The 26,550-nt window shown below is 37.0% G+C and overlaps 3 protein-coding genes across 4 annotated transcripts in view; 1 reads left to right on the top strand and 2 right to left on the bottom strand.

Annotated features, from left to right (window-relative positions):
* Window positions 1-1,600, bottom strand: part of LOC131327223 (calreticulin-3-like) — a 63,608-nt gene extending 62,008 nt beyond the window's left edge. For both annotated transcript variants that reach the window (XM_058360269.1, XM_058360268.1), the window contains exon 1: window positions 1,437-1,600. In XM_058360269.1, coding sequence (XP_058216252.1) covers window positions 1,437-1,539 — 103 coding nt within the window. In that variant the 5' untranslated portion in view covers window positions 1,540-1,600. The remainder of the gene's footprint in view (window positions 1-1,436) is intronic.
* A 5,884-nt stretch (window positions 1,601-7,484) lies between these two features.
* Window positions 7,485-12,678, bottom strand: LOC131327214 (acyl carrier protein 2, mitochondrial). The gene is made up of 2 exons (XM_058360260.1): window positions 12,295-12,678; window positions 7,485-7,906 (listed from the first exon to the last, which is right to left on the bottom strand). The coding sequence occupies exons 1-2, from the start codon at window positions 12,511-12,513 to the stop codon at window positions 7,730-7,732; spliced, it is 396 nt and encodes a 131-aa protein (XP_058216243.1). The 5' UTR covers window positions 12,514-12,678; the 3' UTR covers window positions 7,485-7,729.
* Window positions 12,679-15,243: 2,565 nt separating this feature from the next.
* LOC131327828 (uncharacterized) lies at window positions 15,244-21,795 on the top strand. Its single transcript, XM_058360957.1, has 4 exons — window positions 15,244-15,300; window positions 20,930-21,186; window positions 21,270-21,327; window positions 21,397-21,795. The coding sequence occupies exons 1-4, from the start codon at window positions 15,244-15,246 to the stop codon at window positions 21,793-21,795; spliced, it is 771 nt and encodes a 256-aa protein (XP_058216940.1).
* The last annotated feature ends 4,755 nt before the right edge of the window (window positions 21,796-26,550 follow it).

Here is a 26,550-nt window from a genome sequence, read left to right as displayed (position 1 = left end):
GTTAACAACATATAAAATCTAATGCCAGTACAATAGAGGTGGTATACTGTGAATTTTGGGTGTTTAATCCCTTTTCTAGTACCATATAAGGTTCGCATGATAAGGGCACTCAAATTTTGCATTCAATAGAACAGGAGATCTGCAGAGTGGAGTGGAAAGAACTTTGGCTTGGCACCCCCAAGAACAAAATCCTGGTTTTGCCTCTAGTTTCAGTCTTGTAATTGCTTTAGCTTACGTGGGAAACAAACAGATTCATTAAGACCAAATACCCAAATAAGTAAAAAGGACAGAATGGACCACAACCGAAATGGGTAATAAACAGACTGGACACTCCACTGAGAATATCCTGCCCTATTTAGCAACATATAAAGCAAATAACAAAGTACGGGAGAGTTTTTCCCCCCCTTTCTATGAAAAAGATGGAATCCAACATTGAAACCCTAGGAAAATGGCATCAAATGGAGAAGGGTAACAAACAGATTCAACACTCCATCTTCTACTCTTTTTTAGTATTATTTCCTAGGAAAAAGCTTGACTTCAAAAGTTCTGGCTGTCTGGGCGTTTTGCAAAGACAATAAGTCAATCCCAACCGGTACAGTTTTTTGATCTATTTCTGTCTGAGGAATGAAGCACGTACATCTAGGGCTGATAAACGAACCAAACCGCTCGAGTTCGAGCTCGTTTTCACTCGTTAAAAGCTCATTTGAGATCGGTTTGTTACATGGACAAACCAAGCTTGAACATCTTTCTAAAGCTCATTAAGCTTTCGAACCAAACTTGAACAAACTACCGCTCAGCTCGTTCCACAAATAATTCTAAGAAATTCATGCAACTCGTGATCGGTTCGTATTCAGCTCGGTTAAAACGCATTTGAGACCGATTTGTCTCACAAACAAGCCAACCCCGAACATGCTTTTAAAGCTCGTTAAGTTTTCAAACCAAGATTGAATAATGAACTGTTCAACTGTTCGGCTCATTTACTAGCCCTAAATATGTCCAAGATTGAAACCCAACCCAACGAATCAAAGTGGGGAAAGGGTAATACACAGAAGATCCAAGTTTTGAACACTCCAATCTCCTACTTGGAACCAGTTGACTAGGAATTTTCTGCCTGATATACAGAGCAAGAAAACAACTAAAAGAGTTACTCCTGCTCAAATCCATGCTTAGTATTTTTTTAGCGAAAGTTTGAGGGTAAGGCTAGAGATGGTCCCACACTTAAATCCAGGAAACTGAATTATAAAAAGGGCACTGAACTGTTTTTTTTATATTTATATCTTAAGGGCAATGAACTGATTGATGCACCACAAAAAGGCAAAAGGGTTGAAATTCAGACTTCTTACTTTTAGAGTAATTCATTTATATTTATCCTTTCCGAGGAACCAAACAGATACATGAAAGATCGAATGAATCAAAAAGTGCAAACAAGAGTTTACCTTCAAAACGTTCTTCGAAAATGATTTCAGAGAGCGAGGAATGAACGAGGAGTAGGAGAAGGAGAAGTGGAAGTGGAAATGGTGTTCGAGCAAGTTCCGCCATTAGCGGCAGACCAGTAGAGAGCTCGTCCGACTGAGAAGACCAGTGGGTTTGGTTGGGCCACTTTTATAGGGAATTTTACTGGGCAACTTCACTTAGGCCCTAGGGTTTGGTCAATGTGCGGATGGACCCGCAAACTTCATTTTGTAGCACATGACTTCCATATGATTTGTGTAGTATGTGGTCACTCAAAAGTTTTCCGTTAAAGTTAACATTTCACAGAACATGGAACCCAAGTGCCTATATAGAGAATAGGGCAGCAAACGAATCGAAATGCTCGCGAGTAGCTTGAGCTCGAATTTTAGGCTCGTTTAGCAAACAAGTCGCGCTCAACACTATAAAGCTCGGCTCAATTGTATAAGTTCGGCTTGTTAAATAAATAAATTAGGCTCGGCTTTATTAGAAATGAGCTGAGCTTGAGCTCGAACACTCCAAAGCTCGGCTTGGCTCACCTCGTTTTACATCGCTAATATAGAATAATCTATTTTTTTAAGGCAATTGCCATCCCAAAATTCTTAAATTTATGGAGTATATATTACCATTTTTCTCTCCCTCCTCTTTGTTTTTACCACAACCTTTGTTATTGATAAGCAAAATCCTTCGCAAACTCAAGACTGAAATTATACAGGAAGACAAATTTTCAAATCCTCTAATCATTAGAGAAATTTTTGATCTTAAGAGCTACTGAAGATTTTCCAAATCTTTTGCAAACTCAAGACTAAAATTATATAGGAAGATAAATTTTCAAATCCTCTAATCATTGGAGAAATTCTTGGCAGAGACTCTGATTGTGCTGATCTTAAGAGCTACTGAAGATCCTCCATTTTCTGTTAGTTTTAATGGAAAGTTTGACCGTGCACATAGTACACACACCACAAGGGATTTATGTGCTATAAAATAAAGTTTGGGGGGTCCATCCACAAAATTGACCAAACCATAAAGGGTGTAAGTAAAAATTGCCCAATTAGAAAAGCGCATGTGATATCAGAGTTGCATGTATATTGCTATTTGTGTTTCACTGATTAAAATAAATATTTATGTTTTAAATAAGTATTTAATTTTTAATTTATTGATAACCTAGTATGAAAGAATGATCTATTTCGTAAAATAAAAAATAAGAACCGTAACGGAACCGACCCTTAATTACATTAGCAGCCACTGGCAGAGTGGTTTTGTGGACTTTTTTTAATGTATTGTCCAATGAGAGAAGAATTGAACGTGGCACTGGCCAATGGGCGCTAGTCCTCCACATCTTGTGGGAGCCTCCAGTCAGACTCCCTTGCTCCACTTCCGCGTCTCTGCCAACTAGTGGGTAGTGTGACATATTAGCGTGTGCGTACGGGAGCGGTAATGCGAGCGCGAGCAAAAAATATTTTAAAAACATTCCAATACTTCAGAGTGCAAAGATTGGAAATGTGAGCGGAAAGAGAGAATTAAGTACACAAAGCGAAAATTGAAAGCGCGAGCGGAGAACGTATGGCAGCGCACTCGTTTGGTATCTTCTCCACATTTTATCCTTATTTTGTAATTTTTCTTTCCCCGAAGTCAAGTCAATGAAGTCAATTTCGATTTTTATGGGGGAATAATTTCGCTTTCCATTTGAGTGTTTCTCGAGGATATCTTGGCAAACTGCTTATGGGAATGTTTTTGTGTGGTACTCCTAAGTCCTAATACCTTTTAATACAGAACCAACGAATTAAATTTTGAAGAAATGTTACAATACACAATTTATATTTGAATATATATGGTGTTCACCCCTTGAATTTCAAAATTTTATAACATTTTTGTGTAAATGTGACATTCATTTTATACGAATGCTATATATTTACGTACAAAAAAATTTCATTAATCTTGAAAATAATACAAGACTTATAGGAGCAAGAAAACGGCATCATGCTCGCAGAGCAATCTTCTGCCCAACCCGAGATTGCATAGCATTATCAATTACAGAAAGAAGCTAAAATCTCGTTTTGATATTTAGTCACACAATCTAATACTATTAATTATTTTGACTACCTAATTGCTTTTAGTTCTAATTTACTTTAAAGATGTGAAACATGAACCAAACCCCACGCATGGGGCAAGAACAGTAATGATGTTATTTTAATGAATGGGGAAATTTGTGTTTGCACCCTCTTATTTTCTCAATACCCACACCGAGCATAGCAATTGATAATTTTGTCTATTTTTCCCCAGTATTCATCCCTTTACGCAATACATGTTAGGAGCTCTAATTTTCGTTAGGAGCGGGAATTGGATGCCCAAAGAATGTTCCTAGGGAGATGGATATGGAGGTATAAAAGACTGTTTCAGTTTGTGGATGAGAAAAGTGAAATCCTGTTCTCATCAACCTTCTTTGATTGGTTACCAATGGGTACAAGTGTAATTGTCATCCCTTGGTGGGAAAGGGTGGGAGAGGGCGGCAACCAAGAGGATGAGTGACAGTGGCTCTGGTGTTGGCGGTAGTAACAGTTGGAGATGCCGGCAAGCTGTGGCTAGAGTTCTCGATTTGGAGGCGACATTGGTTAGTTTTAGAATTTATGATAAATCTCAAATTCGGTGTGAATTTTTAAAAAATGCGAGGGGTGCGAATGGAATTTCCCTTGGCCTGGGCCCGGGGGGGTGTTGTCTTTTTCTGTGTTGACGATGACTTTCATTTGCTTCTTCAAAGTCTTCTCCTTGGTCTTCTCTGGAGTCTTGGCCTCCACAAAGGGAAAGTGTGGAGCAAATGCCTCAAGGGCCATTCCACCGATCTTTTACTAAACGGAGTACTAGTGAATACTTTTAATGATAGCATTAGAATTCTTTTGTATCATTAGGGGTAAGTTTGGGATAATTGGATTCGGATCCTCGCCGGTTCATGTTTTGGATTAAAAGAGACAGTTATAATCGTGACTGTCCATTGGTAGATTCAATAATTCAGATCGATTTTCTCATAAAATCTTACCGGTCAAAGTATAAAAATACATCCAAACCATTGATTGTAGCAAATGAACGGTCACGATTAAAACTGTCTACTCCAGTTCAAAACATGGACCGGAGAAGATCCGAATCTGGGATAATTTCGTTAACTGAATGTTTCAAATAATAAGAAGTTACGTCCAACAATATATTTCATAAGCACAATAATAAGCCCAACTACTACAATTACAACTCTAAAATAAAAAAAACTAAGGCTTTGTTCCACTAAGGGATTAAATGTGATATATTGCAAGAGAATGTCAGGTCTTGTAAAGCAAAAAATAAATACTTAAAAAATAAGAACATTTGCCGAACAGGGCCTAAACCTCCAAGCAGGAAAAAAGACTCGAACCCCAAAACCTTCTATTAAGGTGCGAGGATTCTAGCCAATTAAGATAGCGTTGATAGTACTAGAATTCTAATAGACGGGTCATTTTAACTATGTATGAAGGAATTCTAGCAAAAGTCCATTTAGAAGATGCCGCCAACCAACTATGGCTAGTTCAGTTGGCCAAGACTCTTACTTGGACGTCAGGGGTTCGAAGTTGGAATGTCCCCACCTAGATGTGCTTGTTCTTCTCTTAGATGATTTTTCCTTTCTTTCTGTTTTTTGGTCATGGAGGGGGGACTAGTATGGAAGAAAGAGGTCTCAGGTTCGAGTTAATGGAACAATATTGCCCAGTTGTTGTACTTACTATACACTAACCCGCCAACGTTATCACTGTGAAAAAATAGAATCCATTCGAAACGTACTAAAGGCCTAGGACAAATTCCTCATCAAATTCAAATTGTCCAAGTTCAAATTGCACCATCCCCTTTTGAAAATAACAGCCTTTATTATCAAGGACAAGGGGTCCTGTGGTGTGGCTCAGTACGCTTTATCGAGACCTCAGTATTATAATCCGAACCATTATGCTTGTAGAATGCGTTGAGCAAATAATTCAGGAAATAAAGTTAAATTGATTTGATGTCAACCCTTGGTCGGCCACCATTTGATACGCTCTCTATACCAAATTGCTGAAATCCTATGAAAAGTCATGCAATTTTGAGATCAAAAAATACAATACTTCCAAGAATAAATTTTATGAATTTCTTTGCACCATATTAAAGATCTCATGAAGTACTTTAATTTGATGTAAATACACTAAAAAACTAATGCACGGAAGTACTTTATTTTATCATTTGAAATTGCACGTAAGGGGTGGGCAATTTCTGATGGAGGGAGTAAACAAAAATGGATGGTCAGTATACATTCAAAACGAATATAAGACACAAAAAATCTTGATCATGTGAGTGCCAGTCAAAAAAAAAATTTCTTGATTATGTGGTTATCAATGTCCAATTAACTTTACTTTTTAAATACACCTATAGGCTATAGTGTTCCGCAAACCCGACAAAAAACAACTCAGATGGTAATGATAAGATACCAATGAAGCCTACAGAGAAGCACTACACTCCCATAGTGCATTGGCGCATTTATGGGACCCCTTGTTCATATCATCAGCTAACCATCAATTTCAAACATATTTGCATAATTTTTTATTTTTTTATCAGAAACATATTTGCATGTTGAGGAGATAATTATCGACCTAAAAGGATTCATGTAGCCGACCCCAAGTAATTAGGACATAAAGCTCGGTTCGGTTCTGTATGGCTTGGCTTTTTATGGAACCATACACGAGACATAAAATTGTCAAAGTTAAGGGTCACATCTAACAAGGGTTGTATGCTTATGTCCAGTTGGTGTGGAGTCTCACAGACATCTCTTTTTCCTCGGAATGCAAATTCATATTTGGTTTGGAAGCATATGTTGGTCAAGTGTGGAGTCTTAAGAGATCCAATGAGTCCTGCCATTGGAATATCCTGGACCATTCAGCACCGCAAGGGCGGTTCAGACAAAAAATCGTCCTCAATTCAGCACCTATAATCTTTTCAAAAAATAAAAATAAAATTCAGCACCTATATATTACATATCGGGGGTAATAAGTGTCAAGTGAAGTTGATCCAAAAGGGTCAATTGACTCGAGGGGCTCCCTACCGTCATAGCATGTTTAGTCAATGAAGCAATACTACCCATAAAAGGAGCAGCTCATTGGAGCATCCTTTCGGAGTAACCACTATCCATGGGAGGGTAGTCCATCTCCACAGCCCACAAGTTGAACAAATGGTGCCCAATACATAGCATATGGTTCACGAGGATTAATCCTTGAAAATGGGATTCGAACTCCCGACTGTGTGCTTGGGGGGAGTTTCGCCTTCACACCTCTTGCCATCTTGGCAACCACCTCTGGCAGTACTCACATTGAAATGTTGATGAACATTATATATGTCTGAAATCTATATTACTGTTTCGATCTAAGTCCCACTAGAAGTCCTAAATCGTCCCAATACCAATACCAATCACCAGTACTCCTAAATTGTCCCAAAAAGTTCCACTAGAAAGTGCGATATTGATCAAACCCTTTTAGGCGTTTGACCCCACTATCCAAAAGAGCGGGACAGCAGACTCCTTCAGAAAAATTATCCTTGATAGTTCTAGTGTTACTTTCAGAAGAATACGTGATATGGCACCCTGGAAAAAGAGTTCATCTTCTATGGACACTACGGGAATTGATGACACTTGGAAGGTTTCATATTCCGTGGAAACCGCACGAGGATTGGTGAGGCTTGGGGATTGGTTTCTTTAGTAGGTTTCTGTTGTAAGTGGTGGTTCTGGTTTTCGATCAGCTTGTCCGTGGAAATTGTAAAAACATGTAGCTATGCGTCTGGACAGCAGCAAGCAGAGTCAATGATGAGTCAAAGACACAAGAAATCTGTCACGGCCTTCTTGAGGGTGACTACAATTCCAGGTTTTTCAGAATACTGGGTATAATGTATTGCAAGTCCTGTTTGGCATTGCTGTAGCTAATCATGTTCTCTTTTTCCTCTGAATTTCCATCCCCACCTTATCCTTTTCTTCACAAGTCCAAGATTAAAACACAGCATCAAAAGACAAAATCTTAGATTTTAACCAGAAAAGAACCATCTTTTCTGCAGCCAACAGTTGCGGCATATGAAACACAACTCAGTAAACTCTAGTAGCTTCCATCAACTGGAATTATGCAAGAACTTGGAATGAATCCATGTCAACTAAAATTCCCAAAAAACATAACAAAAAACATACAGGATTTGATACCCAAAGAGATGCAAAAGAACGAAGCTAGTTTCTCACAGGGAAGGTGGAGAAATGCATTTATTTCGCCTGGGGGTGAGATGCAATGAAGTCAACAGCAAGGTTGATGGAGTTGATCTTGTCTGCTTCATTATCCGGAATCTCGAAACCAAACTCTTCTTCAAGTGCCATCACGACCTCTACTGCATCTAAGCTATCCAAACCCAGATCATTCTGAAAATGGGCATTTGGAGTAACCTGCAAAGCCAGATTGTAACACACTTAACCAAAAGTCCTCTTAAAGAGAACAAGCAACAAGGCTGTATTTAGCGCGCACTGGAATGGAATACTCATTCCCACATTTGTAATATTAAAAAATGAGGGTGTACCTTACAAACAAAATCTTGATTCACCAATATAGATGAATAGCCATTCTATGGGGAGACCAAGGAATGACTATTTTAGTGGTTGCCAAATTAAATCCAGCGGACCTTACACTTCCTAAAAGAAGACATTTTTTTTCTCTTCAATTTACGTATACATGTCCTTCCATCCATTGTGCAGTGATGTGGTCTAATGGTGCCTTGTTTAGGTGGTGGTGGGTTGTTTCTTAGCAGGAAAATCATATCCACTTCAAAGAGCTTTTAATCCCCTTCAGCCCAATCTCACTACAATCAAGTGGGTCACGTAATAGTGACTGATGATTACTAGATGATAGTAATGGTGAAAATTGAAACTAAAAGTTCTTCAAGAAAAAAGGATAGTTTCCCATTGAAGCACCAAGTTTTACAAAGGTCGGCAACATCTGCATCTTGATGCCCATGTTTTTCCATCCAGAGGGATTGTAGCTTGCATCACGAATTCATAATCATAATATCCATGAGAATAAATACACTTAACAGCAAAATCTACATTTGGAATGCTGCATAGGAAGTTCGCTAGTTCTTTGGGACTTAAGTGAGGGAATTATAAAGGCACCAAGGGTCATTCATAATCTTCTGCGAGGGAACCAAACCCACTATCCTCCTCTCTCAACTCTAGCAACCATACATCCCAGATGTAACATACCAGAACAATAATAAGGAAAATAACATAGTTTAGATTTCTGCTTACTCTCGAAAATACTATAAATAATACTCTATGAAGGCAAAGGTAAGAAATGCATATAAATCTGAAAGATGACACCACAGATCAAGAAACAATGGGAAAAGCCAAGTACGGAGGCTAAAGGAAGAAACAAGACACCTCCACCTTTTCCCATATAACATGTATCGTTAAAAAAAAAAAAAAGCAACTTCACACAGCATTTCTTGCCTCTAACTGAAGCTCAAAGACAAGTTATGGAAGTGTCATGTAATTATGGAAAGGGGGATGAAAAGGGAAGGGAAGGTGGGGGATATGAGTAGGACTTGCCAGATTTTTCGATCTTCTTTCCTAACTTGTGCTGAGCTTCCAATGAGAGCTCCACGGATCCTCTAGGTGTAAGCTCTCTACAACAATGACGATGGATCTCACACCCAAAAGGCTACAGAAACGCTTGAAAGAAGGCGTTGTAAAGACTGTTTTAAGGTGCATGAAAACTTCGGATAGTTTTTAATTTTCTCTTATCAAGAAACCACGGATGGGGTATCAGAGGTACATATAGCGGAGATTTCCAGCGGCTATATGAGAATTTTCAACCCGGCATAGTTGACAACCCAGTGAAGTTGGTCAATACTGTGACCTGGCACTTTTTTGGGACTCTCTGGGACATGCGGTATGGTGAACCACAACCCAGGGATTTCTCTACCAATCTATGAGAATCGAAAATCTGGATTTAAATATAATCAACCACTACACGAGGCTGGTCGACCATAAGCTTAGGCAAGGTCAACCATAACGTTAGCCATGGTCACCAGGTGAAGTGGACATGGCCCATTGGCCCCCAAGGGGACACTAATTTTGAGGGGAAATTCCAACTAATGATGGCATTTCATGCAAAAACAAAACTGAACAACAGAAGGAAAAATTTAAGTCTCTTTTTGAAAGAAAACATGTATCACGGTCTCTTGCAAGAACTTAAAATAACTGATCATCTATTGATGTTCTACCGCAAAACCTATGCCCGTGGTTGAGATCAACGTTATCTGGTTTAGAGTCGGTTTCCATATTGCAGAGGAAGATAACCTTTCTTATATTCTCCTAGCTAGCTAAAAAATTCCCGAAAGATAGGAAAAGCTCAAAGAAATGTGAAGTAGCAGGAAGCAAGAGAACAAACCCTAACCATATGAGGGATGTTAACAGCCTCAAAACGCCCAGTACAAGGGCACAACATGCGTTTGCTCATGGTCGTACAAGTAGCTAGGCTCTAGTCAGGTGGTGGAGGGGCACCCAACGCCTAGGCCGACTAGTCGCCTGTTAGTCGGTGCCTAGAGAATAGTCATTTTTTTATTAAAAAAAATAGATATCCTCCCCTCCCCAAAGTTTGAGCGAGTAGAACAGCGTAAGTAGAACAAACATCAAATAACATGCAAAATGAGAACACCAAACATTCATCCATCTATCCATCCATCAAAACCAAATGTCCTAATGTTTAGTTTTGCACCCATAAACTATTTTCTAGTTCTCGACTCTTCATCGTCGAACATTTCATCAAAATGGACATTCATTCGTTGCACCCATTCTTTCTTTTCAGTCAAAAAAAATTACAAAATATACAGAACGACTAGTCTTCGCCCACCCAACTAATGCCTCCTAACGAACTAATCCCGTCTCACCAAACAATCCCGCCTGGTGGCCAACTAATCATCCTACCGTTTAATGTAACACCTAGAACCCTAGTCGAGGCGGTGGACTGCCACCTAGTGTCTAGGCGGCCACCTAGGCCAACTTTTAGAACACTGGTTTTACTTCTGTCCAATTATCTAAAGATAAAAGTTACCATATTGGTAATCATCTTCACCTTTTCTCTTTTTCTTTTCTTTTCTTTTCTTTAATTGGCAAGTTTAACCCATTCTTGAGTTCTCTCTTTTTCCTTGACATCAAATAATAGCAAAAAAGGTTTCATCCAAACTACAACATTAGAAGCCTCCAAGCCTCACAAATGCCATGCGAAAATCAAAGCAGGATACTATCAAACTATACCACTAAACAGCATATCCTATGCACAAATAAATAAGATAATGACCTGAAATAACAATGAACTGAAAAGTGTTAAACCAGTTGTGTATCAAATTACAAGGCAATCTGTTGGACAAATGGTGGTCCAACATTAGGGAGTCTTAGGAATTATTGAGCCATTTGAGCAAGGCCACCTTACATGAGCTGGGCAAAGTGTCGTTAGGACGAACCTAATAATTGTGGAACATGGATTCGAAATCATTAATTACATGGATTTCCTCGTGTGCAATCTGCATCATCCTTTTAGGGTCTATGGAAAATCAATGGTAGAATCAGACCAATCATTCAAAGAAATCTCCAATATTACTAATTCCATGCGTGTAGGACAACAACTTCGCAGCAGTAATGAAATGCAAAATGGACCACTCTTTATCCAAATAAGGCATGGCCACATGAGCAAATCAATATTCCGATCAAGGTGAATTTTTAATTCTGATAAGCAATCAATGTGAGTATGAATGTTAGAAGAAAACAAAATCACAATAGCGCATTTTCACTCTAAATTTGTTATCAAAAAACACCATGAAACATCTTAGCAAATACTACAACCCTCAATCTTCTACGCCAATCTAACAATCTAAAATATGCATGTACCGGACAACTTCCCATTTCCACTTTCTTAGTAGCAAACAAGACATTTCAAGAACCAAAAGACAATTAGCTGTGATAAACGAACCGAACGAGGTGCACCATTAATTGTTCAAGCTTCGTTTGAAAACTTAAACAAGCTTTAAAAATGAGCAAGCTTGACTTGCTTAGGAGGCAAGCCAATCTCAAACGAGCTTCAATCGAGTAGCTTGAAAGTTTTATGATGTGTTTAGATGAGTTTTTGAGAAATTTTTGAGAAATTTTTTATGAAAGTAATGATTGGAATTAGGGGAAATAAGTGGAGAGAGACAGAGAAAGAAATGAGAATAATGATTAGAGATAAAGGTAATATTGAAAAGTAGTGATTGAAAGTAGGGGTAATGAGTATTTTTTGAGTTGAATTTTTTTTCTCAAAAAGGGAAATGAACAAGGCATTAGGCATTATAAGTTGAACAAACTGAGCAGTAATCTGTCTGAGATTGGCTTGAAAGCTTAACGAGCTTTAAAAAGTTGTTCAAGTTCGGCTTGTTAATGTAACAAACTGATCTCAAAACGAGCTTCAAACGAGTGAGCATGAGTTCGAAACCGAGCGAGCTTTCAACGAGTGAGCACGAGTTTGAACTCGATCGTTTGGTTCATTTATCACTATCAGCCCTACAAACAACTAATTAGACACCTAAAATATGATAACCATCACCCGTTACCCACTCTTTCCAACCGACAAGATTTACAACCAATTCTCCTGCATAATGCAATCCATAGATGACCTAAAACTCATAACTATCAAACTCTAAACACCCAAAAACAAACCCTAATATGATATATAGAACTCAAAAGCAAACCACTGACCAAGTAAGATAATTAATGGAGTTAGATGAGTAGGCATTTGGTACTAGTACCTTGGAAGGATCAACTTTCTGAAAGTTCTTGACGACGGTGACGACTCGATCGGTGACCTCGGATTTGTCGAGGAAGGAGCCCCTCACTTCGTCTGAAAAACGGCGCCGCTGCAGAAGGTTCCCTAAGGAAGAGAAAAGGGTGTTGAAATTAGGGTTTTGGGGCGCGGATCGAACGACGCTCACTCTCAGGTGCTTGAGAAGTGCCATTCTCGCCGCCATCTCTCTAAAATGAAGAAAGGCTAGAAGAGAAGCAGCTGTACGGTGTTTTGCGCTGCGGTGTTTGTTTCACAGCCGAGAGAGGGAGCGTTCCAGAAACCTTGTGAGCAACGTCGTTTGGGAGCAATATGGGAAAATGTGCTCCGTAGGGTAAAAATCAGTTAGATCCATTCAGGTGGCTTTGTTTGGAACCCTGCTTTTTGACTTTTTATTTTCAGCATTTTCAGTTTTTTAATTTTTTGATTTTTTGGATTATAGTTAGAATGTATTTTGAGTATGATAGTAGTATTTGTAAGATTTACGCATAATGTATTTTAAAATGTAGTAGTGTTTGATAGATGATTGTCAAAAATGAATTATGGATTAAATTTTTACTATATTGCCCTTTGTCTTTATTACTTTGTCGAAAATGGAGGGAAGAAAGTGGGTATTTTAATAATTGACCACAAAATGAAAAAATAAAAAAATGTGAAAAACACCTCTAGACCGGTTTCTGGGTTTTTGCCTCTAAGCCAAAAAATCAAGAATTCATTCTCATAATGGAGTGCCAAACACCCAAAATAAAAAAATGAAAATGCAAAAATGAGAAAATGGAGCTCCCAAACACCCCCTCAATCTTTCTGACAGTATCTGTAACGCCTCAATTTTCAAAGAAATTTCGGAAGCATTAACCCTAAAATATACTGAATTTATAAACTATTAGGCCATTATTTGTCGTTATACAAAATGTACATAAAAAAAAAAAATATATATATATATATATATATATATATATAAAATCTAACATTTTATTTAAACATCTTCAGAGCAACTCTAGTCTTCATACAGATCTCAAGCATACTCGGTCTCCGCTCTTGGTATTCTTTCTGTGTCAAATAGCTCCACCATTGAACCCTGCACCCTCTGGCAAATTGATCGCCGAAGCAACTGATTTACCAGGATACAAACGTATCCGTGAGTAATAATTCACCTAGGAGAATAATCTCAATCCTACCAACCCTTTACTCTACAATTAGCATTCAAAAAAATAACAATAATATCACAATTGATAATACATAAGAGGTATAGAATAATAGCACATCATCTTTTTCTTTACCATCCATCATCTTACATGAAATCTAAGGATCATCTCCACAAGATCCTTTCCTCCCATATCCACTAACTACAACCATCTCATGGGTCCACCTTTCCTCTTGCTTATCCTGCACCAGGGTCCTGGGTGAGCGCACCTAAGTTATGTACCGAGCATGTTCTCACTTAAGACCATAACATGAGGATCGAATCATCCCATGACGTATCGTACATTAGGGTCGGACATCCACTACCCCACGCTAACTATAACCTTCTCATGGGACCCATTCTATTCCTAGTAGAGAAACTTCCCATGACATATCATACGTTAGCATCTCACTAACTATAACCGTCTCATAGGACTCATTCTCTTCCTCGAAGAGAAACTTCCCATGACATATCAAACGTTAGCGTCTCACTAACTATAACCGTCTCATAGGACCTATTCCCTTCCTCGAAGAGAAACTTTCCATAACATATCATACGTTAGTGTCACAACATCGGGCCCCGCAGGTAACCTATTTCAACACAGGACTCCATTGGTTACCCTTGTCACCACCATGGCTCAAATCACAATCCACACAATCACACTTTCAACACTTTACCAATTTTCATTTACTTAATATTGTCTACATGAGTTACTACTCGTAACCACCCAGTGAATTTAAGTCCATTCTAACATGTACAACATGATACAATTAACAACAGCTCAATTCATAACATTATACATTTCAATGAGATAAGAAATATAACAATTGATATGTACGAATAATTGAACACACAAAGGGGTTTGGGTTGGGCCAATGCCTTTTGGATTGCTTAAGATTTTTATCGAACAATTATGTTCATTAGACTTTTTATTCATCCACCTGAGAGTTTAATTAATTATTTCGTAAGTCTAGAGCAATTTTAGTAACTTACTACTATTAGGCTTCTATTAAATTAAATTTTACCAGATTTAAGTGCACTGTAATTTAATAGGGACTTGAGAGTACCTTTACTATCATATGAAATTAACATAATTATAAGTTTCGATGTCTACGTACTAGTTACTGACTTCTTAAAATTATTTTCTTAGTTTATTAGTTATAATATCAACATATATTTAAATAATAGTAGTAGAGTTTAATAAGTACATTCAATATTTTTATATACCTAAAATCTCACAGTAATAATTATAAACTAATTAAAAAAACATTGTTATAGGTTAAAACCATAAGTTATTCATACAAGAGGAACCTTAGTGTAGTTAATGCCCAATAATTTAAAATTAAGCACGAGATCACTATTCTAGTTTTCGGAAAAAGAAAAAAAAAAGAGCAAGTTGTAGTTTTAAGGATTTTGATGCATGAATCGATTTGTTTTATTATGACAGTAAGTGATATTTGGATTCAATTCACATATTCACACAATACAAGGATCAATCTGTAATAAAACACTCCACATGCAAACTGTTTTCATCCAGTACTCACATTCATTTTGCCGAGAAACAGAGTATAATTTAGTTTAATGGGTTTTGATGGATGGACTTCATTTGTAACATTATATCTCATCATTACACAATACTAGAACTTAATATACTTAGGAGAGAGTAGGATAGAGATTAATCTACTTTAAATCCGGCAGAAAAAATGGGTACTAGTTTGCGGACGATTCGGTAAAATGAAAAAGACGGCGGCGGCAACAGGGAACTTGGAGCTGACTCGAAATGATTGGAAGGTGATTTGTGGGTGCTTGGTGATGTAGTGATTGATTGGGAATCAGAATATGATGTACGGAGAGATTTTATGTAGAAATCCATCTCTCTTTCTCTCTCTCTATTCTAGACTCAACAATAGAATTGGGAGAGAAATAATATACTGGTGTTCAATTTTTGAATTTTATGTGGGTATGTATAATGAGAGAGAATGAGGTAGTGAGAAGGTGAGAGGATAAGTGTGGAAGTGGTGGAATAGGAAAGGAGATTGAAGGAGAGGAATACTGATAATGATAAGAGAGATAGAGGATAAGTACCACATTTGGTGGGATTTTCTTTAATTCTAATATATGTGGACGAGTGTATGTATGGGGTGAGAATGTTTGTGGACATGTGTATGTATAGGGTGAGAATATATGTGGACGCGTGTATGTATAGGATGAGAGAGAGAGAGAAGTGGAGAGTTAGTTTAAATAGAGTTCTAGTTAGGGTTTAGATAGGAAATATAAGAGATGAATATGAATCCTTGATTCCCTATATATCTAAAGTTTAAATATATATGTTATACAATAGTGCAAATAATATCAATTGTATACATAATAATATATTTTAATTATTTAATCTAATTAGTTATTGAATTAGGAATTTAACAATATAAATTTGTATTAAAAAAAAAATTGGGTCGAAAATCCGGATTGTTACAGTATCACTTAGGCTCTGTTTGGTTTCCTTTCCAAGAATAAAAGAGAAGAAAAATGATAGGAAAATAGAAGAGAAAATTTACTATTCACTATACTTTCTCTTTAAACCAAACAATGGAAGGGAAATTTTTTTAATTTTCCTTTCTTTCCCTTTCCTTTCCATGGGTTCCAAACAGAGCCTGAGCCTGTTCTTTTTAGTATTTTTTAAATATTTATTTTCGCTTTATAAGACAGGTTATTCTTTACAATATATCATCTTTAATTCAAAAAATGAGTACTTCTTTGTGTTAGTAATACCCTTTGTTTTTAAAATCAATCAACCACATGTCACATCTATTACGCAAAATGAAATGTGTAACATCGTTACAGAATTTGTGCATTGGCTAAAATGCCCCCGTTTTTATAAGGGGTGATGAACTACGGTAACACTGTACATACATCCATTTTTTGCATGGAGGGCCTTCATATATGATGTTGAAGGTCCCCTTTTTGAAAGGAAGGTCTTCATTTATGATGTTGAAGGAGGAAGAAGAAACCATCTTTATGTGTTGGAGGATGGAGGAAGGAGTCGGGGATGGAAATGTCTGCTAGTTGTAAAATGTAGGGTTTTATAAACTTTAGAAGGGAAAAGATCAAAAGGAGTGAATTTTTCCACCAAAATGGAAGGTGATTGTGACCCCAAAAAAAATTATTCAGATGGAAGTCGCCAATTTTCGTTCAGAATGTGGATGGAAGGGTGTTAAGTGATAGCGAGTAAAAAATGAGGGGATGTGGTTGATCGATTTTAAAGATAAATAGTGTTAAGTGATAGGGAGTGAAAGATGAGGGGTTAGACTGATTTTTACCTATGTAGTATTAATTGCCAAAAGTCAAATGAAAAAGTAAAAACTAGTTTTTGGCCTTATTATGGGTATTATCGTGGGCCGGCCTAACCCAACCAACTCGAGCACATTTAGGGCTTCTAAATTGTAGTGCTAAATGAGATCATAGTCCAGTTCAAGCAAATGAACTACAAATTCATAAGTGAACTAAAAAATGATGGCTGCCCACGGCTCATTTGCCGAAAACGAATATGGTTTTTGGTGGATAAGAAAGAAGAGTGGATAAATAACGAATACGTTATGAAGGTAAATAAGTAGGATTGTAGGGCTGTTATAGAAACACACGTCTTGTACTCTTTTTTTTTTGAAAGCCAAAAAAAAATTCATTAATCTCTTAAAAATATTATAAAGATGATAGGAATAAGGAATGAAGATATCAAATTCCTAGCCCGAGACCCAAATAATCCACTGCGCTAAGAGTTATCATATGCTCATTCAAGACCCAATTCCCAAGTTTGGCAAGAAACCAAATACGGAAAACTCATAGAGACAAAGCCCATACCTATTAGTCTAAAAGTCCAAATAAAAAAAATTAACACCAAATATCAAAGAGGCATAGTAGCCTATAAAATAGGACAAGCCCAAATCTTTACGGCCCAAATTGTCACACCCTCGATTTTCAACATAATTAATAATGACTTCTAATAAACAAAATCTCTCAAATACGCGCTACTATACCCGAAAGATACTTCATTTCCAAAATAAGCAAATTGAGTTCAAAGGTTACATCCTCGACTTGACGGCTCAAAGTAACATAATACTTATACTAAAGGAAGTTATGAGTTTACAGTCATCCATAGTCAAAATGAAAATGATAATTGAAATTACAATTACATCTCGAAAGGGGTTTTACAAAAAGATGCTAAAGTAATTTTCCATGTTAGTTTTCAAAAGAATGATCAACCATGCACTCCATGCACGTCATGTCAATGCCCCTGCGGTGTACCTGAAAATGATAATAAGGTTGAGCAAACACGCGCCCAGTAGAGAATTCTATACTCATGCTATATGTCAATGAGATGATTATGCACCAATAGGAAGACATATGGATAAGAGATCAAGAATTCAATGAATCAACGAGAATACGAAACGACAAACTGAAAATGAAACAATCAACTAGTTCTCCGTCACATTCAATGTGTCCCGTGTGTCATAGTTAATAAGTCTTTTGTTCCAAGTGCACATTCCGGGTATTTGGGACCCCGTTCGTCCCCTGCCGGTCATCGCACCAATAGGTGGATCCGTTCACCTACTACCGGTCATCACACCAACAGGTGGACCCGTTCATTCCCTGCCGGTCATCGCACCAATAGGTGGACCCGTTCATTCCGGGTATTTAGGACCCCATTCATCCCCTGCTGGTCACCACGCCAATTGATTGGCCCGTTCAAGTTTCCTTAAGCCGTTTCGTTACTCATGTCGTTGATTACTGTTACATCACTAAGTCACGAAGTCACGAAATTCACAACTTGCATTCGGTGTTCGTGTGCTCCGTTTCAATCATATACCTCACATAAAGTGGCTTTAGTTCTCTTTTCGGCATTCGGCAATCGTATACATCAAGCTATCGTCATACTTTCCGTTAATTGTAAGTTAACGTCCTTGAACTCATAAAGATACGTACCATCACTTATGAAAACGAATCACGACATTAGAATATGAGAACAAGAGTTTTTACAAAAATCTGCAGTGGCTATGGGTAGGACCAAAAACGGACTACGGGTAGCGGGACAAATGTTCAGTTTCTGATCAGTGGCTATGGGTAGGACCAAAAACGGACTACGAGTAGCGCTTGGAAATTTCAGCTCGATACACAGTTTTCAAGGACTAACAATACACTTCAAAACAATGATCAAACCTGAGATTTAGGTACAAATTAAACTCATCAACGTATAGAACAAGTAAGAAATCCCTACCTTTTGTCAAGGATTGAAAGCCAAAAAGATTGATCAAGCCCTAAAACTCCAAAGTCGAAACCGAGCAAGAAAACTCCTCCCGAGCTAAACCCAACAAGATACAAGCTCAATAACGCGAATAGATGAAAGATTGAAGGTCATTTGCCATGGGTTTTGAGTGATTGAATGAAATTTTGAGTTTTGGAGGAGAAAGAGAGAGATAGCCGAGAGAGATAGAGAGATCGGGAGGTAGAGAGAGAGAGTGAGGAGTATTTTTACTCCCCTACACACACACACCCACACATATCTATATACTACCTACACTCAAATTGCACATGCACCCTCCTACAAACAATTCCATCACATTCACCCTAATCCATTTAAACTCAATAAATCACATATTTTCTTCCATTATGATAACCAATAAACCTTTTTATTAATTTTTGAAAATACGGGTCCTTACACAAATCATTTCAACACTAGCAACAACAGCCGCTGCCACCACCAAAGCCGGCCTCCACAACAAAGGATCGCTCCTTCGCCAGCCATCACGCCAAGGAAATAGCCACTCGGAGAGCAACCCATATGTCGCTGCCGCCCCACAAGCCGTTAGGCCAAGAACCGAGTCAACTCATTGTAGAGTTTGGCCATAATGAAAATCAAAAGAAAAAAATATTTATTTACCTAAATTAACCTTGCACATTTGAAATATAACAACCTCCTTAATTGTAAGTAAATTAGTGTTTACTAGTGCCTACGGCACTACCTACCTCGATTGGAATTGATTTGTACCCTTCCGCTAGTTTCGAACAATAAGCAAAAGCTAGAGAGGGGCGTGGGGTTCTCGATTGTGGAGAGCTTGAAAGGCGGGTCAGTGTCGTCATGAGTGGTGGAGGACAGTGAAGGAGAAAAAGGCATATGAGAAGAAGAGAGATGGTCTGGGTGAGGTAGCGTTTGTGTGGGATCAAAGAGAGAGAAGGAGAATTCTTCTATAGTAGGGTTTCATATTTGAAAGTGGGTGTAATTTTGATCGGTGGCAATTCTGTAATTAAACGAAAGAGGCTGGACAATTTAATAAAAGGAAAATTTCACCTCAACCATTGGATCAATTCAGTCTCAATCACTGTAACAACTTGTCCCCACACCATAATAGATATAGAGATGTGAAGAGAGGATAAATTTGAAATTTCTTATATAGAGACTCCAATTAGTATCACAAGGAAGTTTAAATTTTCTTGTTCTTTAGGAAGGAAAAAAAATTGAACTTCGAGTGCATTAATGCATCGAACTGTTGTGAAATTAATGACTGACAAAATGTAAGTAATGATGAGAGTCATGAGTTTTAACGAATTAAGTTTACAGAAAACGCAATTGTAACAGGCATATTAAATATACGTTTGTAAACTTGTAATCTTTGGCTCCTATAAAGACAGAATGTAAATTGCAATGAAAAGTAAGAATCAGAAGTATCTGATTGATCCTGCTGATCAATTGTGTTTCTAATAGTTCCAGAAAAACTATATTTAACATATGTTGTGTTATTATTGTCCTTATTTTATGTTCTGTTCTTTTGCTATTATCTTAGTTTTATATCACGTTATCAGTACGAGTCTCTACCCGACTGAGAAGGTAATTGGTTACATTTGACGTTGGTATTTATCACTATTTATGTTTGTCTATTACATGCGTACATAGATATGTAAATTACAAGTAAATTATTGACACAGAAAAAATGTTCTACCAGAAGTAGTTCCCTGATAAATATACAAAGTATTCTTGCTATTAATAAATTCTTGAAGTCAATTGAATTTTGACAACAATAAATACTTGAAGTATTTACTATCGAAAACAAAAGTACTCGAAGTACTTATTTATGAGTACATGTAATACTTATACTATGAAATGAATTTATATTAAGTGGAGGATGTGCATTTAATATCTCATTCATTATCTGTGATAAATTAACATCGACATATTTTTATATTGCTTTGCATATGTGAACTTATAGATGTTGGAGGCTAGAAATTTTTTCATTTGTAAATTAGTGAAAGTCACATTATGCTTTGTGCATTTTATTATTGCCAAACATTTTTTCGTAATTAGTTAAACTTGTACCATTAACTTGATTGTCTTTTGTTTCAACATTCATCTAAATTAATATTTCTAATTTTATAGACGATGTCAAACTACACAAAATTGGATTTCACGGTACTAGACATTTCTGGAATGAATTATTTGTCATGGATACTTGATGTGGAAATCCATCTCAATGCTATGGAACTTAGAAACACAATTACCGATGGTAATGATGCATCCTTGAAGGATCATGCAAAAGCCATGATCTTCATTCGGCACCATCTCCACGAGGACCTGAAGTCTGAATACCTTACAGTGAAAGATCCACTAAGTTTGTGGAACAATCTGAAGGAAAGGTAGGGCATTAGAAGGCTGTAATCCTACCAAATGCTCGTTATCGCTGGTTGAATCTACGGCTGCAAGATTATAAATCTGTTAGTGAGTATAACTCTACTCTGTTTAAGATAGTTTCAATTTTGAAATTATGTGGAGAACAGGTTACTAAAAAAGATATGTTGGAAAAGACTTTTTCCACTTTTTATGCCAACAATTTGCTCCTGCAGTAGCAATACAGAGAGCGTGGGTTTGAGAAATACTCAGATTTAATCTCTTACCTTCTGGTCGCTGAACAAAACAATGAGCTATTACTAAGAAATCACGAGTCTCGTCCAACTGGTGCTCTACCATTCCCTGAAGCGAATAGAATCTCTTTTCCGAGTAATGGACAAGATCGTGGTCGTGGACGTAGACGTGGTCGAGGTAGCCATAACCACCAAGTTCGTGGAGGATATATTCAAAAATCAGGCAAGAAACCGGAGTATCCTCATAAGTGGAATAAGTCGGAAGTGTCCAAAGCAAAGGGCAAGAGGGTGCTGAATAACCCTCTAAGAACTCTGAGGATTCTTGCTACAGATGCTGTGGGAAGGGTCATTGGTCGCGTACTTATCGTACGCCAAAGCATTTGATTGAGCATCACTTAAGGAAAAAGGAAAAGAAATTGAAACAAACTTTACCGATCAAATTAGTCAGAACCAATCTGTTGACCCTTTTGAACCCATTGACATTCCGTCTTTTAACATTTTTGAGTACCTTGAAGGACCAAGTGGAACCAAAGATGATTTTTTGGTGATGGATGTGACTATTCTGAATGGTCACAAGAATAATTGTGTGCTTATAGCATACCTTGTGTTTCTACTTATATCCAAAATAAAGACATACTAAGGTAATATCTCAATAATGTTATGATGTAATAAATTAATCAAGATGCACTTATTCGATAATAATATTTTAAAGTGTTTTTTGATTATTTATTCGTGAAATTTTTTGAAATTATGTTTTGTATATAATAGGGACATGGATACTAATCAGGCACTATCAAACACGAAGATAACTGGTGAAGATATTTGTTTAGTAGACAGTGGTACAACACATACTATTCTTCGAGATAACAAATATTTCAAACAATTGACAAAGGTACAAGCGAATGTCAATACAATATCAGGTTCTGCAAACTTAATTGAAGGCTCTGGAAGAGCAAATATTGTGTTAACAAATGAAACAAATCTAAGTATTAATAATGCTTTGTACTACCAGATCCAGAAGAAATCTGCTAAGTTTCAAAGATATACGTCGTAATGGTTATCATATTGAAATTATCAGCGAAGGTAAAGAAGAGTATTTGCGTATCACTTCTTACGTATCTAGCCAAAAGCTAGTACTGAAAAAACTTTCTGCATTCTCTTCTGGGTTATGTTATACGACGATTAAAACAATTCAATCGTATGCTGTTATGCACCAGAAGTGTATTAACCTAAAACTTGTTATGTTATGGCATGATCGCCTTGGGCATCCAGGTTCAATAATAATGCGTCATATTGTTGAAAATTCACATGGGCATTCGTTGAAGAACCAGAAGATTCTTTTGCCCAGTAATTATCCCTGTACTGCTTGTTCGCAAGGAAAACTAATAACTAGATCATCCATCTCAAAAGTCATTGTTGAATCCCCATTCTTTTTACAAAGAATTTAAGGGGATATTTGTGGCCCGATACACCCACCATCTGGACCATTTCGCTATTTCAAGATTCTAGTTGATACCTCAACCAGATGGTCATATACTTGTTTATTGTCTACACGAAATATTGCATTTGTTAAATTACTAGTCCAAATAATTAGATTGCGAGAACATTTTTCAGACTACCCAATCAAAACAATTCGTCTTGACAATGCTGGAGAATTCACATCTCAAGCATTTAATGATTACTGTATGTCAATTGGTATTGATGTTGAGTATCCTGTTGCACACACTTATATCCAGAATGGTTTAGCGGAATCTTTTATTAAAAGATTTCAATTGATTGCTTGACCATTGCTTATGAAAATAAAATTACCAGTTTCTACTTGGGGACATGCTATCTTACATGCTGCATCTTTAATTCATGTTAGACCAACTACATATCATACATATTCACCTACACAACTTGTACTTGGTCAACAACCGAATATCTCTCACTTACGGTTTTTAGTTGTGCTATGTATGTGCCTATTACACCTCCCCAACGCACTAAAATGGGTCCTCAATGTAGACTTGGTATATATGTTGGTTTTAACTCTCCGTCTATCATTAGATACCTTGAACCCTTAAAAGGTAATGTTTTTAAGGCACAATTTAAGGATTGCCATTTTGATGAATCAGTATTCCCACCATTAGAGGGAGATAAGTTGCAGCCAAAAGCTCAACGAGAAATTATCTGAAATGCTTCGACGTTATCTCATCTTGATCCTCGTACTAATCAATGTGAACTAGAAGTTCAAAGGATCATTCATTTGCAAAGTATTGCAAATCGGTTACCGGATGCATTTACCGACATAAAAAGGGTAACTAAATCCCATATACCAGTTGCTAACGTTCCTACACGGATTGAAGTTCCTGCAGGACAGACCACTTGTACAATAGCTGATGAATCTAAGACATGCTAAAAGCGTGGGAGACCAGTCGGTGCAAAAGATAGACTTCTCCGGAATAGGAAAATCCAAGGCAAAGAGACTGATGCCCAAGAAGAAGCTGGCACTCTCGAAGAGACCAAGCTAACAAACGCAAGCGCTCCCGAAGAAGCTAAACCTACAGGACAGGAAAATGAAAGAATGAATCTACCAATATTTTCTAGTAAGTTTGAATTTCCCGAAGAGAAATCTCCTGAAGAGGTGTTTCCTGAAGATGAACAGGTACCTGCAAATAATGAGATCTCAATACACTATATGAATATGAGAGAAATATTGGATAGAAACAAAATCATTGTTGATAACGTATATTCATTTAAAGTTGTTCTTGACATTACCAGAAGTAATGAGAACATTACTAGAAGTAATGAAGAAAGTGAACCACAAACTGTCGAGCAATGTCGACATAGGAATGATTGGCCAATGTGGAAAGGAGTAATTCAAGCAGAACTAAATTCTCTTGCAAAAAGGGAAGTATTTGGACCTGTAGTTCAAACCCTTGAAGGGATACAACTTGTAGGATATAAATGGGTGTTCGCGCGAAAGCGCAATGAGAAGAATAAAGTTGTGCGATACAGAGCACGATTTGTTGCACAATATTTCTCGCAGAGACCTGGAGTTGATTATGAGGAGACATACTCTCCTATAATGGATGGTATCACATTCAGATTTGTGATTAGCTTAGTAGTCACAGAATGTCTAGAAATGCGTTTGATGGATGTAGTGATAGCATATTTATATGGATCACTGGATGCTGACATATACATGAAGATCCCCAAAGGATATGCTATGCCTGAAGTATGCAATTTAAAATCTCGAAGTGTTTATTCTCTTAAGCTACAAAAATCACTGTATGGGTCGAAACAGTCTGTTCGTATGTGGTACAAACGACTTAGTGATTGATTGCTAAAGGAGGGGTATGAAAATAATCTAATTTGTCCATCTATTTTTACTAAAAAATCAAACTCTGAATTTGCGATTATTGTGGTTTATGTCGATGACTTAAATCTCGTAGGAACTCTGAAAGAGCTTATAAAAACTACAGAATATTTAAAAGGGGAGTTTGAAATGAAAGATCTTGGCAAAATGAAATTTTTTCTCGGCCTACAGATCGAGCATTTGCCAAATGGTATCCTAGTACATCAGTCGGCATACACGAAAAAAGTCTTGAAGCAATTTTACATGGATAAAGCGCATTCATTGAGTACTCCTATGGTAGTTCGATCACTTGATGTTAACAAGGATCCCTTTCGTCCTCTTGAAGAGAGAGAAGATATTCTTGGTCCTGAAGTACCATATATGAGTGCAATTGGTGCACTTACGTGTTTGGCAAATTGTATACGACCAGATATAGCGTTCTTGGTCAATTTATTGGCTCGATACAGTTCTGCTCCAACTTAGCGGCATTGGAAAGGAATTAAACACATATTCCGTTACCTTCGAGGAACGGTTGGCTTGGGCTTATTTTATTCAAAAGAATCGACATCTCAATTAATCGGATATGCAGATGCTGGTTATTTATTGGATCCACATAAAGCCTGATCACAAACAGATATGTGTTTACTTGCGGCGGTGCTGCCATTTCATGGCGTTCTGTGAAGTAAACGTTGACTGCTACTTCTTCTAATCACTCTGAAATCATTGCAATTCATGAAACAAGTCGTGAATGTGTTTGGCTGAGATCAATGATTCAACACATTCGTGAGAAATGCGGATTGTCTTCAATCAAGGATTGTTCAACAATTTTGTATGAAGATAATGCCGCATGTATCACACAAATCAAAGGTGGTTATATCAAAAGAGACAGAACTAAGCACATATCGCTAAAATTCTTTTACACTCATGACCTCTAGAAAAGCGGTGATATTGATGTTCATCAAATACGCTCTAGCGACAATCTGACAGATTTATTCACTAAGACATTACCAGCTACAACGTTCAAGAAGCTGATAGCAAATATCGGAATGCGTCGACTCAAAGATTTATCATGCAGTGTTGAGGGGGAGTCAACGACCTGAAGATTATATACCATATGTACTCTTTTTCCTTCGCTAGAGGTTTTTCTCATTGGGTTTTCCTTGACAAGGTTTTAATGAGGCATACGTTTAATATTTTGTCATCCAAGGGGGAGTGTTGTTAAATTAATGACTGACAAAATGTAAGTAATGATGTGAGTCATAAGTTTCAGCGAATTAAGTTTACAAAAAACGCAATTGTAACAGGCGTATTAAATATACGTTTGTAAACTTGTAATCTTTGGCTCCTATAAATACAGAATGTAAATTGCAATGAAAAGTAAGAATCATAAGTATCTGATTGATCCTGCTGATCAATTGTGTTTCTGATAGTTCCAGAAAAACCATATTTAACATATGTTGTGTTATTATTGTCTTTATTTTATGTTCTGTTTTTTTGTTATTATCTTAATTTTATATCACGAACAAGATTTTTTTTAGTTTCCCTCATTTTCTCTTCATCTCTTTCTAATAAAAACACAAAAGTTATTAAGAGCAACACCTTAAAAAAGGTTATAAAAAAAAAAATCCGAAGCAGACAAATTTTTAAGATTATTTTTAATCATTTGACGTTTTTAAATTTGGTTCATAGTTTTCCATTTTTTAGATCTCATTATTGACAAACACTAATTATTTAAAAAAATAAAATAAAATTGACGCAAAACTAATAAAATTTAGGCTCTGTTTGTTTCAATGTAAAATGTT

The sequence above is a fragment of the Rhododendron vialii genome, chromosome 5a (genome assembly GCF_030253575.1).
Source record: "Rhododendron vialii isolate Sample 1 chromosome 5a, ASM3025357v1".
NCBI classification, from domain to species: Eukaryota; Viridiplantae; Streptophyta; class Magnoliopsida; order Ericales; family Ericaceae; genus Rhododendron; species Rhododendron vialii.
This window is presented reverse-complemented; position numbering and strand designations above follow the sequence as displayed.